Here is a 14,850-nt window from a genome sequence, read left to right as displayed (position 1 = left end):
TTGGGTCTCTTCACCTAAATTATATTTTTGGTGAATTCAATAAAAATAAATGGTTCATTTACTCACAATATTTTTGTACAAAACGACCCCAAACTTTTAACTTCTTTTCTGCAGCTTCAAATGCTATCTTAGCGAGTTCATATTCTCTAAATTCTCTCTTTAAATCTTCTTGTTCCCATTGGTCTAGTTCGTATGGAGAATCTCTATAACCATAATATATCTCACGTTCATGTTCTAATTGTTTTTCGCACATTTTTCCAACTTCTTCTTCGAACAAAGGTTTAGCATTCTCCACTGTATCTTCGAGTTCTTCTTCATCTAACTTCTCATGAACTTTCTTGTCTATGGAGTCCATAATATCTTTGACATAAAATGCATACTTTACAGAGCACCATTCAGCAACAAAATGAACGAGGTCAGGATGTATGTAAATACCTTTGAATTCATTCATAACGCCCTTAGTAAGCTCATAAAATGCTTGTTTTGAGGTCGAGCCACTTTTGGCTCCACCGTATTCGTTCATCCAAAACTCAAGAATTTCCTGCATTTTAGTACTATTGAGAAATCTGTTTAAATGGTTTAACCTTCCCGCTTCTCTTGCCATCTTTGTTGCATTAATGTAACCATCCTTGTCTCTACGTAAGACTTCAATACCGTTATAAGTGCCTTTTGTGAATGTTTCACCATTAGATTTGTTCGTGAACGTCTGTGCTTCGACTGACATTTCTGTTCTTACATACAAAATAAAAAAATAAATAAAAATAAAACTAATTTTATTTTTTATTTCGGGAAAATTCATGAAAATTCATGAGGTGAGAAAAGAGGTGAGAAAACAGGTGAGATTTCACCACTTCACCTATAATATATTCATGTCTGATTTACATCTAATGAAAAAGTTTAGAAGAATTTTCTTATTCTTTCTGGCATGTTTTTATCTTTCCAGTACTCCCGCTCTAATGGTCCCAGATGAGTTGGTTTAGATTCTCTCAAGTTCTTAGATGGTATAACATCTTCAACGCCTCCTTCATATCTTACTTTATAAGTGTCATCGTTTATGTTGTAGTCAAGTATTTCAATAACCACTCCTCGCTTTGCTTCGTCAATGGTTTCAGCAAGTTTGCCATTACTACTTTCGACTAATTTATGAGGGTAAAATGCTATGGAGTCGTCAGCAGCTTTTATAAGATATCCATTACCTTGCGTAGAGTCTACGATATAATAATTTCGACTTAACCTTAAACGTTTCTTTGTCAATTGGTTTGTCGTCAAGAACTACACGAACTTTTGTTCCAGGAATGAGAGTAAATTGTGTTGAATTTCTGATATTTGTTTTTGTTTGACTTCGTTTCTTTTGTATATACTTTTCTCTTCTTGTTGTTTGTCATTGAATTTGGTGTATGTCCTGTTGTAGAATGTGTTGAGGAATTATATACTTCGAGAAAATGTTTCATTGTTTCTTCGGTAAAGTCTCGCTCTTGATTTAAATCTCTGAGAGTCCTTATGAAGCGGTTAATGATACCGAGTATGTTATGGTTATGGTCTTCAGTAGTGTAGTGAGTTATGTTATGCTTAATGAGAAATTCTGTGATTTCGTTGCTGAGGTATGCACCGTCTTGGTCTGATGTTAAAGTACTTGGGCTATGTTCTGCTACAAACTTTTGTAAAACTCTTAACACTTCATGAGCCTTTATTTCTCATTATATACGCATATGCTTTACGAGTGTTAACATTAATGAAGATGAGGAATGGTTTATGTCCTCCTTTTCTGCTTTGAATGAGAGTGTCAAATTGGTATGCGTCAGGAGTGTTGGAGTAAATTGGTAAAAAGTAGTCGTAAGGATTTATTTTTGTTTGATGTACAACATTTTTGTCAAAGAACCTTTTCACTTCAGCTCTGTTAGTAAATCCCGAACTCTTTGCAGCTTCATTGAACTTCTTAAATGAATGCCTCCATGGTGTTGTTCGAATACTTCTTTCAAGCTCATTTATGTAAAGTTAAAGATTTTAACCAACTCGTATCCAAGCGTGCATTGTTATATAAGGAGGCATATAATCTTTTCCATTACCTGCTGGTCTGTAATACCAGCTACAACATGTGTATGATTTCCTGCAGTTCCACAGAAAATACCTGCGCTTGAATCTACTGGGTCAGTTGAAATATCATATCTATGCATTCCCTGTCTATCGAACCCGCTGCAAGATTTGTATAACCTCTTTTGTTATTGAATGTGAATGGTTTCCTTCCACAGATGTTCTTCCACTGAACCTATGCATATGTGAAGGAAGGTTTTCAATACCTATTTTCTTTGAACCTCCCATCTTCATTGACTGCGTATTAGTGTAGAATGGAAAACTGTCAACTATTTCATACCATCTACCACCAAATAAAGTGTTTGGATTTATTGGATTCATAGACGTATAAACAGCTCCTATAGGATATATTAAATCATATATGCTCATAACTCTATAAACATATTCTAAAGAACTTATGTCATTAAATACCATTTGGAATGTATCTCCCGGATGAAATGTTGCATTTGTTCCACTTTTATAATGTAATGTTAGTTCAATAGAATTATCCAAGAAAAATTCAAAAGTATCTGGTTGAAGACCTCTAACAAATTCAAATGGAGTTGCTGGTTCACCATTTATAATTTCTGTTGTAAATGTCATTGTATCTGGTTTCGAAAATTTCTTTGTTAGTTCTGCATCCACATAAGTTTTATCTGCTTTCTTATCTAACATTGCTGGTAGTTCATGTGCTTCAAAGTTTCTGGCATGACCTTCGATATTCATACATTTGTTATTTAAGGAGTTTAGTGTATCTTTTACGCTTGTACTTGGATTTTCTAATGGTGCACTTGAACCAAGGGTATAGTTCAATATTATGTCGTCTGCTCTAACAGTAGTGAAGGAGTTATGTGTATGGTTCTTGTCAGCTTTACTGTCTAAAGAAGTTTGAAGTTCATTTATATCGGAGATGTTGTGTTTATGAGATTTCAAAACTTTGTTCATTGCGTCAAGTTCATCTTTGTCAGCTTTACTTTTAATAGCATCTTCAAACGTTATTTTTGACTTAACTCTCAAAGTAAATCTTGGTTCAACTAATACACCATTAACAGAGAAAGTAGAGGCATAAATTTCATCGTTATAACTAAATGCTTCTGGTGCTTTAGCTACATCATACTGTACAGTACAGCTTATGTCATAACCTTTAGCACGAATGTATTTATATCTTCTTTCATTAACATTTTTTGTCTTCGCTTCATCACTTCGTGTTAAATATCCATGGTAGTCCGTTATAATCTGTTCGTCTGAAGTTATATAATGAACATGGTTTTTATCTGCTTTTTCGGCTAATTTCTCATTAACATCATTCACTTCTAATTCAACTCTTCCGCCAGAACTCTTATTATCATTAATCTTTTTCATTAATTCGGTAATTACGTCATAAAGACTATATTCTGTTTTCGGTTTTGTAAATAATGAGTCAAAATTTCTTTTCATCATTACATCGCTGACATTAATGATATCACCAATTCCTTTTTCATTTATTCTCTTCATTAATTCTGCAATAATGACGAATATATAATCTGTTAATTTATTCTCTTCATCGAGGGTTATAGAATGTTTTGAAATTGAATCATTAACTCCTCTAAATAAATCAATAACTTCAGGATACACGTTTTTAATGTCTTGAATAACCCGACCAGTATCCTCGCCACTATGTGGCTCTGAGCCCGTTGGGCTCTGTTGTTCATGTTCTTCGTTCCCGTCGTTACGTGGTTTTATATCTCTAACCATCATCAACGCAGCCATAACCGGAGGGTTTGTTGCTACCTGTTCGAAAATCCGTCCGTTATGTATGGTATATCTAAATAATTTCTTTGTGTTTGTTAAAACATTTGAAACAAGTCTTTTAAAACCATCTACAAAATTTCCTGTTTCACCTAATGTTCTTGCAGCATTTACAAGCTCACCCATTCCCGCTTTTGACCCCAAAAACGTCCATATTGCATTTATTTCACTCTGTATAGTTGTCCATTCAGCGAAACTAACACCCGCATTCGCTAAGCTGAAAATGAAATTCAGTGGATCGAACTTAATTCCACCTTCTTTTTCAATTTCAACGAACTCACTAACATGAGATTTTAAATATTCTTTCGTTAAAATTGTTTTCCCCGATGTTATGTCATTAACGAAACTATCACCGTCAAAAGTTAACGAATTCAATTTCGTCGTTGATGCTTTTATTTCATACACCGCTTTATCGATAGTTTTTGGCTCACCTTCTTTAGAAGCATATGAAACATTAATGAATGAATTATATGTATTCGTGAATGAATTAAAATCAATGATTTTCATTAATGACGCCTTTAATGATTCATTAACTGTTGAATCCCTTAAAACAATTAATGAACTGTCATGGGCTTCGCCCTGGTCGCTTCGGTCTGAAAGACCTTCAGGACTCAAAGAGTCCGTTTGCGACTTTATGAAAGGTACACTGCAAACCGTCGAGTTTGGATCAAATGCTGTAGTTGGTGCAGGAATATTAATGATATAAGTCATTAAATCATTAAGTGACGTAAATAATGTTGTCGTTTTTGATTTAATTTCTTTAGCATCTGTTATATATGGTAATTTTATTTCTGTAGTTTCTGAATTAAAGATATTCGCTAAAATGTTTTGTAAACTGTTTTGAACAGCTGTGTAAACCGTTGAATTCGGAACTCTTACGATTTCACCATCCTTAATAAAAGGCATTGTACATGACGTAGTGCTTGGGTCAAATCTTTCGGGATTATAATTCAACATATATTCTAACGCTTCATATACAGACCTATAAACAGTTGTGTCGTTCTTCATGACAACTTCACCATTTACAATGAATGGCATAGTGCATGGAGTTAAAATAGGGTCAAACTTTTCATAGTCCTTCCATGTTATGTATTTCTCGGTATTTCCATCAGAAATAACAATATATTTGTCAGTAAGTGTGAGAGAGTATTGACCAAAATATAAACGTTTAGCTCTGTCAGCTTCATACGCATATGCAGCAATACTCATATTTTAATGAGAATAAAATGTTGTTCTATTTGCAAAGTACAGACCCAAACGAATACGGGACAGTAAAGCTACAAACAAACTTAGGTCTTCAGAATGAAGCGCTTGCTTTCAGAGTTGTTGACTTCAATACTATCGCTTCATTCGTTATAACAGATGAAACAGATTTCATGGAGCTTGAAATAGATGGAAAGAAGCACGAAATAAGATTTCACAATAATGTAGAATATAAGATGGAAACATTAGCTGGAGTGTTAAATGCGCTCATAAATACTACAATAAACAAGGAGAACGAAGAAAACTTAATGAATGTTAAACTTATTGCAGGAGTTTTGAAGTTCAGTTATGCGAAGGAGTTTAAGATAACACGAATGAGTCATAGAGTTCAATTGCTTCTGGGAGCATACCATATGACATGTCCTTTGAAAAGTGTTGACAAAACGATTGAGATGAAATCTGTTCCATACGTATGTTATGGTAATTGTTTATACGTTGAGTCAAAAATAGCTAATGTCACAGGTATTTCAGGAGTTAATAGTAAAGGTTCAGTAGAATATAAATCCTTCTGTTATGCAGTCAATTCAATGTTCATTCCAAACGTTCCTGTCATAGTAACTCATTTAGGTAAATGGGTTCGCATTAGTCCTCATAATTTGAAAGACATGCAATTCAGACTTGTTGACTTTCAAGGAGAGCCTGTAGAACTGAAGGCACCAGTGCGAATGACTGTTGAAGTTGACTTTTTAGAAAATATTAAATGCAACAGCTTACAAGAGAACTCAGAGCTAAAAATATAAAGTATGAATGTTATGTATTAGGTCATGAACTTTGGTTATTGCTGTTTGATGAAACAAATGAGTTAGTTATGTCAGTCAAGAGAACAGAAAAAGGCGTCAAAGGCGCCGAGCGCAAAGCGCTATATTGTGTTAGTGAAAACTGCACCAAGTCAATAAGATTAGGTTTGCATTATGAAGATGAGTTCGATACTGTTGAAGAAGTTTTGGATAGATATTACAAATTGCTTTAATTTACTAAAACATATTTCAAACAAAGCTTATATTCTGTTGAAAGTTTTGTATACTCGTTCGAATATTTATACTTAAACTCAACTCCTGTAGTTCCTGGTGTTTCAATGATGCGGATGTTACCTATTTTCATGAATGGTGGCGTTTGACCACAGCATTCGATTTCAGGGTCGAGATAGTCAATGACACATTGTTTCCCTGTTATTCGTGATATAACATTTTCAAGGTCCTCCTTTGTTAGAATTATTTGGTTCTTGCTTATAAGATTTGTCAAAAGCTTCTTATCGTCTTTGAGTAAAATTGTTTGGTATAACTGAAGAAGGTAATGGTCTACGTTATCTGAAGGATTTGTTTGAACATTTGTGTAAGGGTTGTCGTTGGCTTCTCTTGAAAGAATTTGGTCCAGTGGTGGATACTCTAACTTAACATCTGATGTAGCGTTAGCGTTTGAAGCTGAGTTTAAATTCACGGATTTCAGTTCTGGTTCTTTTTCTTTCAAACACTCTGAACTATAGTTCTTTATGACAATATTGTTTGTCGTTCGTGAGTCAACATTTGATGTTGGTTCAATTGGAACATTAACGGCACCAGCTAAGATGGATTTGCTTCTCATTTCATATAGAATAAAAACCTTTTATATGTATGAAATGAACAATATACTCGACAAGGGTTTGAATGTAAAGCTAACGAATGAAAATATTGTTGAATTCACTGAGACAGGTGCTGTGTATAAAGATGTAGAACTACTGAACAAAAGAGCTAAGGGAAGAAGCAGGAACATGAACAAAGGGTGGAAGCCTATAAAAATTTATGTCAATGATGGCTCAGGAGGTTCAAACATAAAGTATGCAGAAAGTTATAGAGTTTATGCTCTCAAAGGTGAAAAGCCTTCATTTAAGAACAGCTATTCTAACGCATATCCTCAAAAGCTAACGGATGGAAGTGGATGATATGAATGACAGCAAAAATATTAACAGAAATGGCGACAGAGATGCATGGAATTTGTTTACCATCAGTCAATTGAAGGTTAAACTTTAAAACAATGTTGGTCGTTCCCATGGAATATTTTTGACTTTAATGGTATTAGTCATGATATGAATCTCAAGGTATGAACGAGGAGAGATGAGAGACTTATATGCTTCCCAAATTTCTTCAAAAGGTAATGTTATACCTGACTGTTTCCAAATGAGTTCAATATCATAACGTGAGAAACCTTGAAAGATAACGAAGTCAGTTATGAGACGTTTTATGTTTAAAGCAAGAAAACGCCATGTTTGCATAAGTATTGCTACAGTTAAGTGGTAATGTCTGACTTTAGTAATGATGTTAGCTAATGGTGAGTCAGGCTTTGACACTAAACCTTTTCCGGCGAAGTCGTCGCAAACGAGCAGAGTATTTGAAGGATACTTTTTGAAGGGGTATTTTGAAAGTTTTTGACAGAATGTAGTTTGTAAGTCGTTTCATATCGTAAACTCCTGAGTATTGACGTAAGTGGTGTTTGTCAATAATTCTTTCCATCTCTTCTGAAGTTTTTGCATTCCTGACTGTATAAATTCAACGATGGCATAATATTTCCTCTTACGTCGAACGTAACGTTGAAGAAATTCAATGAGTTCGCTATCTGGAACTTTAACGACAGATGCTTGAACTTTTGACATAAATGTTTTCGCTGTTGAGTCCATAGAGTCTGAAGTTGCTGATATAATGATTTGGTCATAATATGAATCTTGACCTAAACGCTCTGTTATGAGTATATGACGAATGAGGTTAAATGTCTTACCTGAACCCATCTTTCCACAATAGAAATACACACCATTTGAACAGAATCATAATCTTTGCTGAAAGGAAGAATGAGAGAAGAGTTAAGTTTGTCTGTAGTTTCATTCATGTCTTCATCTACGTCATGTATTAAATGCTTCATTTTATCTCCATTAAAAATGCAAGTCAGAAATATTCAGAACATAGCACCGAGTCTAACTGACAAGAGTATAAAGATATACTATGAACACGTTATGATGAAACCAACCAAAATTCAAGAAAGTCAGTATACTTATGAATATCCAAGACACTGGGTAGAGTATGTAGGAGGTGAGAAAGCTATTGAAATCAGACAGGTTCGAAGTATTCCAGCAGGAAGGACAATATTATTGAAGAACTTTAATGTTTTGAGGTATAATGATGAAACAAAGAAGCAAGATAGTTTTCCCATTGCTGTGTATGTGAACCTAGACACAGGAGATGACATGAAAGTTTTTAACACAAAGCTTCAAACGGTAGTGAGAGAACAACTTACTGCGGAAGGGCATCCATTACCTTCAGAAGTTACCATAGCATATAATTTTGAAACAAACTCAATAGATTTTAAAGTCATCTCTGCAAAGAAGTCAGGTTTTACATTTAATGAAGCAGATGTATATTCGAATGAAAACTTCAAAGCTATTGCATGGTTAGATAATGACGATTGCTTTAAGAAAATATTTAAATTCAGTGACTCAACGATGTCAATAGATGACCTTCGTGGAATGTTACCATCGATGTTTACAGTAGAAGGTTTCAGCAGGATTGCTTACAAGATTGTCAATTGGTGGTATTTGGTCTCGTGAGAACATTGTTATAAAATCCAGTATAAGTGAATTTGCTGAAGAATCTATATTTGTCTTTCAAACTACATGTATTCGCCACCGAAGCATTATAGTATAACAAACTTTGTCAGTAAGTTTAACATAAGACTTGTCGAACCTTCTTCAATGAAAGATGTTGTGCTATCTAAAGATGGAAAGGATGGACTCATTATTGAGATGATTTTAATTGCATATTAAATGAGCTTGTTCTTGAAGGTCAGTCATGATGAAATAACTGTTGTAGAAGATGTTAGCAATTGTTCAGACATTTTGAAGCGAATAGATGAGATAAGAAAGAAGTTAGATAGACCGCAAAGCGGTGAGGGCGAAGCCCGTGAGAATGTTTATGTTTCATTGACTTTCTCCAGTAACGAGAACTTTTATGAGATAATATTGAAGAGAGATGATTTTAATATGGTGTAAATGGTAGCTTGGGCAGCTTTAGGCGCAATGGGAACAAAAGCATTAGCATTTGGAGCAAAAGCACTTGGAGCTTATGACGCAGTAAATAAAATGAGTGGAGGAAGGGTTTCGAAGACATTAGATGCAAATAAAGGGAAGATTGGAGGCTGGGTTGCAAAGAAGTTAAGATTAAATAAAATAGGGCTCATAAATAAAAGCATCCAATTTGGTTGCGACTGAGTCGGAAAATGCTTTAGGAAAGGACGATGAGTTTTCAAAACACGCAAAAGACTTTAATGACCAGATGAAAGGTGAAACAATGCATTTAAATAGAGTCGATGGAACTCTTCCTCCACCAGGGCAGTTCTTCCGTATGGTCCTATGGAATGTATGGAAACCCTTACGAAAGACCATTTGACCCATTGACTGGTGGAAGTAACTGGTATCATTACGGACGAAGAAGAAAGACAGTCAAGTTGGAGACAGACGTGAAGAAAGCAACTAAAAAGAAACCAAAGGAAGAGAGTTATAAAGCAATGAATTCATGAGGTGAAAAAAGAGGTGAAAAAAGAGGTGAGATTTCACCACTTCACCTAAATTTATTTTTGCGCTATGTTTTCATACGTGTGAGGGTGGTGATATCATTAATTTTAAGTTTATTTTTTATTTTACTGAAAATTTTTATTTGGATGTAATGACAGAACAAAAGCAACTCATACAAATCAAAACATATAACAAACATACATTTAAACATTTATTCTTCCTTCCTGAGCATAACATGTTCTTTCAAATACATCCGAGACCAGTTGACTTTTCATTGACTGTGTATAAAGATAGAAATAGTTATATCATTAAACCATACGATGACGAAGGTAAGTTATGTAAATTGTACGTTAAGAAGTTAGAGAAAGTTTATGGCTTCAAGTATGACTACAATAGGGTTAACACTGATGATGAAGATATTGAGGAAAATTTATGAGAACATTAGTGAAGTCGTTAGTGAGAACGATAGTGAGAACGTTTATTTTTACATTAGTGAGTTCGTTAGTGAAGTGAAGTGGTTGGCGGTTTTGTAAATATTTAAGATTAAGTTAGTTTTTGCGTTTGTGTTGTCGTTTGTGTTGTAAAATATATGTTAACGGTTTTGTAAAGTGTCAAATTCACAAGTATTGCGTACTGAGGAACGCAGTGCCTCAGTACACGAGACTTGTATACTAACTTGTGTCTGGAATATGTTTGAGACGGTTCATATAGTTGTCGAAGTCATTGCATATAATCTTTGAGTCAGGAAATACGGTATGACATAAATGGGATATATAGAAACTTCCACCGAACAAATCTACAAATGTTAGACCATTCGGTAGTTTCTTAAGTTCTCTCAATATAATATCTTTACATCTACTCTTATTTCCAAAGAACGGTAACGGCGGTTTTGTAAAATTCATTTATATATAATAATAAAAATTTTTTACCCGAAAAGTGACAGAAAAGTGACAAAACATGAAAACATATATAATTTGTGAAAAGCGACACAAAAAAGTCAACGGCTGGTCGGCTGGGGTTCGGTCCTCCTCTTGGGTCTTGGGAAAAATTTCTTATGGGCTAGAGGGCGCAACGCGCCTGGAGGCCCCACTACCTTTTTTTTTTTTTTTTTAATTCTAAGTAGATTTTGTAAAAAATCAAGAAAGAAAAATTTTAAGGGTGGCTTCCGACCAAATTGTCACTTTTAGCTCAAGTGAGAAAATTTCGTAATTTATAACCAAGTTTTTTAAAATCTATATTTAATAAAGATTCTATTTTTCTTATTAAATTTCAAAAATGAGGGGGTTCGGAATCGTCCACAAATTGCCGAAAGGGTTTTTGCCAGTTTTGAATCCGCTTATTTTTATCGACCAAAATTATAATAAATATCATTTTCGATAAGTATTCTACCCAAATGATTCTTCAAAAAATTATTTTTCGGATTTTATTCCGTAAAAAAACGTTACAGAAAACGCCTAGAAAATTTCGAATTTTCCCTAAAAAATTCAGTGCAGGTTGATTTAAGAGATTTTTCAAAAATAATCATATCAGTAGATAGGGTATAATATAGAGGAGCTTTATGAATAACTCAAAATCCGGGAAACTCAATATTCAACGAGAAAAACGCTTAACGAATCTCACTTTTGGTGTAAACATCACAAAAAATTGAGAGAGCTTTCTGGTCGGAAGCCTCCCTTAACGTGCTTTATTTTTTCTTTTTTATAATAATACATATTATTATATAATTAACATATTCATAATGTTTCACCCTTTCAAAAATATAATCCTCCTCCTCTCAAATAAACGTACATACGGGTGGCCTCTTTTTTCAAAAAATTAAAATTTGAAATTTTGGGCTCAAATATTAGAGATTTTTTCAACCTTCAACGATATATGTTGTCTATATCAGACCTCCTTTCTTTTTGATACTTAACATTGTTCCTAAATCTTAGCCGTTAAGGCTGTTCTGAAAATATAGGGTGTCCAAAGGTGCGTTTAGCACAGCGCTCTATATGAGACTATTAAAGGAGATATATGCTGATTATAAATATATAATAAAAAATATGAATATATGTATATGATGAGTATGTTGTATTTTGGCGCCATGCAGGGATATAAAATGAATTTTGAGACAAGAGGCGGTTTCGCGGGAAATTTTGGCGGGATTTTTTTCATTTTTTTAATGAATCATAAAGAAAACATCCTCGCTCTTGCAAAAAAATGCAAAGACTGTAAAAAAATCTACGAGACATGGTAATAAAATGCTTCGGTATGGATGCTCCTAGCTATTCCACTGTAAGGTATCATGTTAGGATGTATCACTTCATGAACAAAAAGGCGCCCATCATAAAAATTGACAAAAAATCGCCGGATCAAAGAAAAATCAAAGCAATTCTTCAAGCGCTAGATGAAGACCCAAGAGCATCACCAGAAGGATAGAGGAGATGACAAAGATACCACGTACAACAGTCAGTTATTATCTGCACAATTATTTGAACTACAAACTAGCGTATACACGTTGGGTTCCGCACAACCTTAATTCAGTTCAAAAAAAATCTAGAGTCCAATCTTCGAAAGAGCTCCTCTCTATATTGGGTGCGTATCAATCCAAGAAGTTTCGCTTTTTAGTAACAGGGGACGAGTCTTGGTTTCAATATGCAACAGAAGCCAAAATCATGTGGATCCCGAAGGATGAAAATCCGCAAACATTCCCGAAGAAAAAAATTGACACACCAATGATGATGTTGTCGGTTTTTTGGGGCGTGAATGGCATCATCGCAATTGATATTCTTCAAAAACCTAATACGATGAATGCTCAGTATCTAATTGACAATGTTCTTACTCAAATTATCAATTCTGATGAGTTTGAGAAATCCAAACAACAAAAACAAAAGTTTGCAATTCATTTTGATAATTCAAGAGTTCACAAAAGTCATAAGGTAATGAATTACTTGGTGGAAAACAATGTCAAAGTTGTTCCAAACCCAATTTATTCACCTGATATTGCACCCTCTGACTTTTATTTATTCGGCACGCTAAAAAAGAGAACTGAAGGACGCGAATTCGCGAGTCCAGATGATCTTGAAAATTTTGTAAGAGAGCAATTTGAGCAATTTTCTCATGATGATTTAAAGCGTGTCTTTCAAGCCTGGATCGATCGCTGCGAACGCGTGATTGAATCCAATGGTGATTATATTTAAATAAACTTTATATATATGTAACTTGTTTATTTCTATTCGCAGTATTCAGGTTTGTGCTAAACACACCTTTGGACACCCTATATTTTTTTTTCGAAAAAATTCGAAAAAAATTCTTAAAATTCAAAAATCCCTTAATTCCTGAGGATTTTGGAAAAAAGTTTTTACATGAACATGTGTATATTATATGAAGTATATTGATAAGGTAAAAATCAAATTTTATTGCATATTCATCGAGAAAATAAACTAACGAATTCCTCAAAATTGAGAGGGTAATCCTCCTCTCAAATAAACGTACATACGGGTGCACCCTTAAACCTGTGAAATTAATTAGTGAATTGCATCCAAGAAATGTATATTGCCAAAGTGTAGTATTCATAATCGAATTGAAAGAAATTAAAGAAGAACACCCCGAAAAAGCTGAATCTCCAACTTGATAAACATTTGATGCATTAATATATGTCAGCTTTTTACAATTCGAAAAACTTTTGGTTCCTATTATGGTGATTCCAGTTGCTTCAAATTTCTCGAGATTAGTGCATCCTCTGAAACATTCAGTTCCGATAATTGGAATTGTTAAACCTGTGAAATTAATTAGTGAATTGCATCCAAGAAATGTATATTGCCAAAGTGTAGTATTCATAATCGAATTGAAAGAAATTAAAGAAGAACACCCCGAAAAAGCTGAATCTCCAACTTGATAAACATTTGATGCATTAATATATGTCAGCTTTTTACAATTCGAAAAACTTTTGGTTCCTATTATGGTGATTCCAGTTGCTTCAAATTTCTCGAGATTAGTGCATCCTCTGAAACATTCAGTTCCGATAATTGGAATTGTTAAACCTGTGAAATTAATTAGTGAATTGCATCCAAGAAACGTATATTGCCAAAGTGTAGTATTCATAATCGAATTGAAAGAAATTAAAGAAGAACACCCCGAAAAAGCTGAATCTCCAACTTGATAAACATTTGATGCATTAATATATGTCAGCTTTTTACAATTCGAAAAACTTTTGGTTCCTATTATGGTGATTCCAGTTGCTTCAAATTTCTCGAGATTAGTGCATCCTCTGAAACATTCAGTTCCGATAATTGGAATTGTTAAACCTGTGAAATTAATTAGTGAATTGCATCCAAGAAATGTATATTGCCAAAGTGTAGTATTCATAATCGAATTGAAAGAAATTAAAGAAGAACACCCCGAAAAAGCTGAATCTCCAACTTGATAAACATTTGATGCATTAATATATGTCAGCTTTTTACAATTCGAAAAACTTTTGGTTCCTATTATGGTGATTCCAGTTGCTTCAAATTTCTCGAGATTAGTGCATCCTCTGAAACATTCAGTTCCGATAATTGGAATTGTTAAACCTGTGAAATTAATTAGTGAATTGCATCCAAGAAATGTATATTGCCAAAGTGTAGTATTCATAATCGAATTGAAAGAAATTAAAGAAGAACACCCCGAAAAAGCTGAATCTCCAACTTGATAAACATTTGATGCATTAATATATGTCAGCTTTTTACAATTCGAAAAACTTTTGGTTCCTATTATGGTGATTCCAGTTGCTTCAAATTTCTCGAGATTAGTGCATCCTCTGAAACATTCAGTTCCGATAATTGGAATTGTTAAACCTGTGAAATTAATTAGTGAATTGCATCCAAGAAATGTATATTGCCAAAGTGTAGTATTCATAATCGAATTGAAAGAAATTAAAGAAGAACACCCCGAAAAAGCTGAATCTCCAACTTGATAAACATTTGATGCATTAATATATGTCAGCTTTTTACAATTCGAAAAACTTTTGGTTCCTATTATGGTGATTCCAGTTGCTTCAAATTTCTCGAGATTAGTACATCCTCTGAAACATTCAGTTCCGATAATTGGAATTGTTAAACCTGTGAAATTAATTAGTGAATTGCATCCAAGAAACGTATATTGCCAAAGTGTAGTATTCATAATCGAATTGAAAGAAATTAAAGAAGAACACCCCGAAAAAGCTGAATCTCCAACTT

The 14,850-nt window shown here is 33.9% G+C and overlaps 3 protein-coding genes and 1 pseudogene across 4 annotated transcripts, besides 3 other annotated features; 1 reads left to right on the top strand and 3 right to left on the bottom strand.

Moving 5' to 3' along the window:
- Positions 1-10,332: part of a mobile genetic element that runs on past the window's edge.
- Positions 59-724, bottom strand: TVAGG3_0868020 (uncharacterized protein; the record flags this gene model as incomplete). The annotated part of the gene is made up of 1 exon (XM_051249930.1): positions 59-724. The coding sequence occupies one exon, from the start codon at positions 722-724 to the stop codon at positions 59-61; it is 666 nt and encodes a 221-aa protein (XP_051085405.1).
- On the bottom strand, positions 2,613-3,819 carry TVAGG3_0868010 (keratin-associated protein family; the record flags this gene model as incomplete). The annotated part of the gene is made up of 1 exon (XM_051249929.1): positions 2,613-3,819. A coding segment is annotated over one exon (1,207 nt), but the record flags the coding sequence as incomplete, so codon positions are not given.
- Positions 4,388-5,067, bottom strand: TVAGG3_0868000 (organellar and viral DNA polymerase type B; the record flags this gene model as incomplete). Its single annotated transcript, XM_051249928.1, has 1 exon — positions 4,388-5,067. A coding segment is annotated over one exon (680 nt), but the record flags the coding sequence as incomplete, so codon positions are not given.
- A 479-nt stretch (positions 10,333-10,811) lies between the features above and the next one.
- Positions 10,812-11,329: a mobile genetic element.
- A 280-nt stretch (positions 11,330-11,609) lies between these two features.
- Positions 11,610-12,914: a mobile genetic element.
- TVAGG3_0867970 lies at positions 11,706-12,834 on the top strand (annotated as a pseudogene). The gene has a single exon. A coding segment is annotated over exon 1 (1,129 nt).
- Positions 12,915-14,850: the final 1,936 nt, after the last annotated feature.

Source organism: Trichomonas vaginalis, chromosome VI (genome assembly GCF_026262505.1).
Source record: "Trichomonas vaginalis G3 chromosome VI, whole genome shotgun sequence".
Lineage (NCBI taxonomy): Eukaryota > Parabasalia > Trichomonadida > Trichomonadidae > Trichomonas > Trichomonas vaginalis.
Note: the sequence above shows the minus strand (reverse complement) of the source record. Positions and strands in the feature narration are given on the sequence as shown.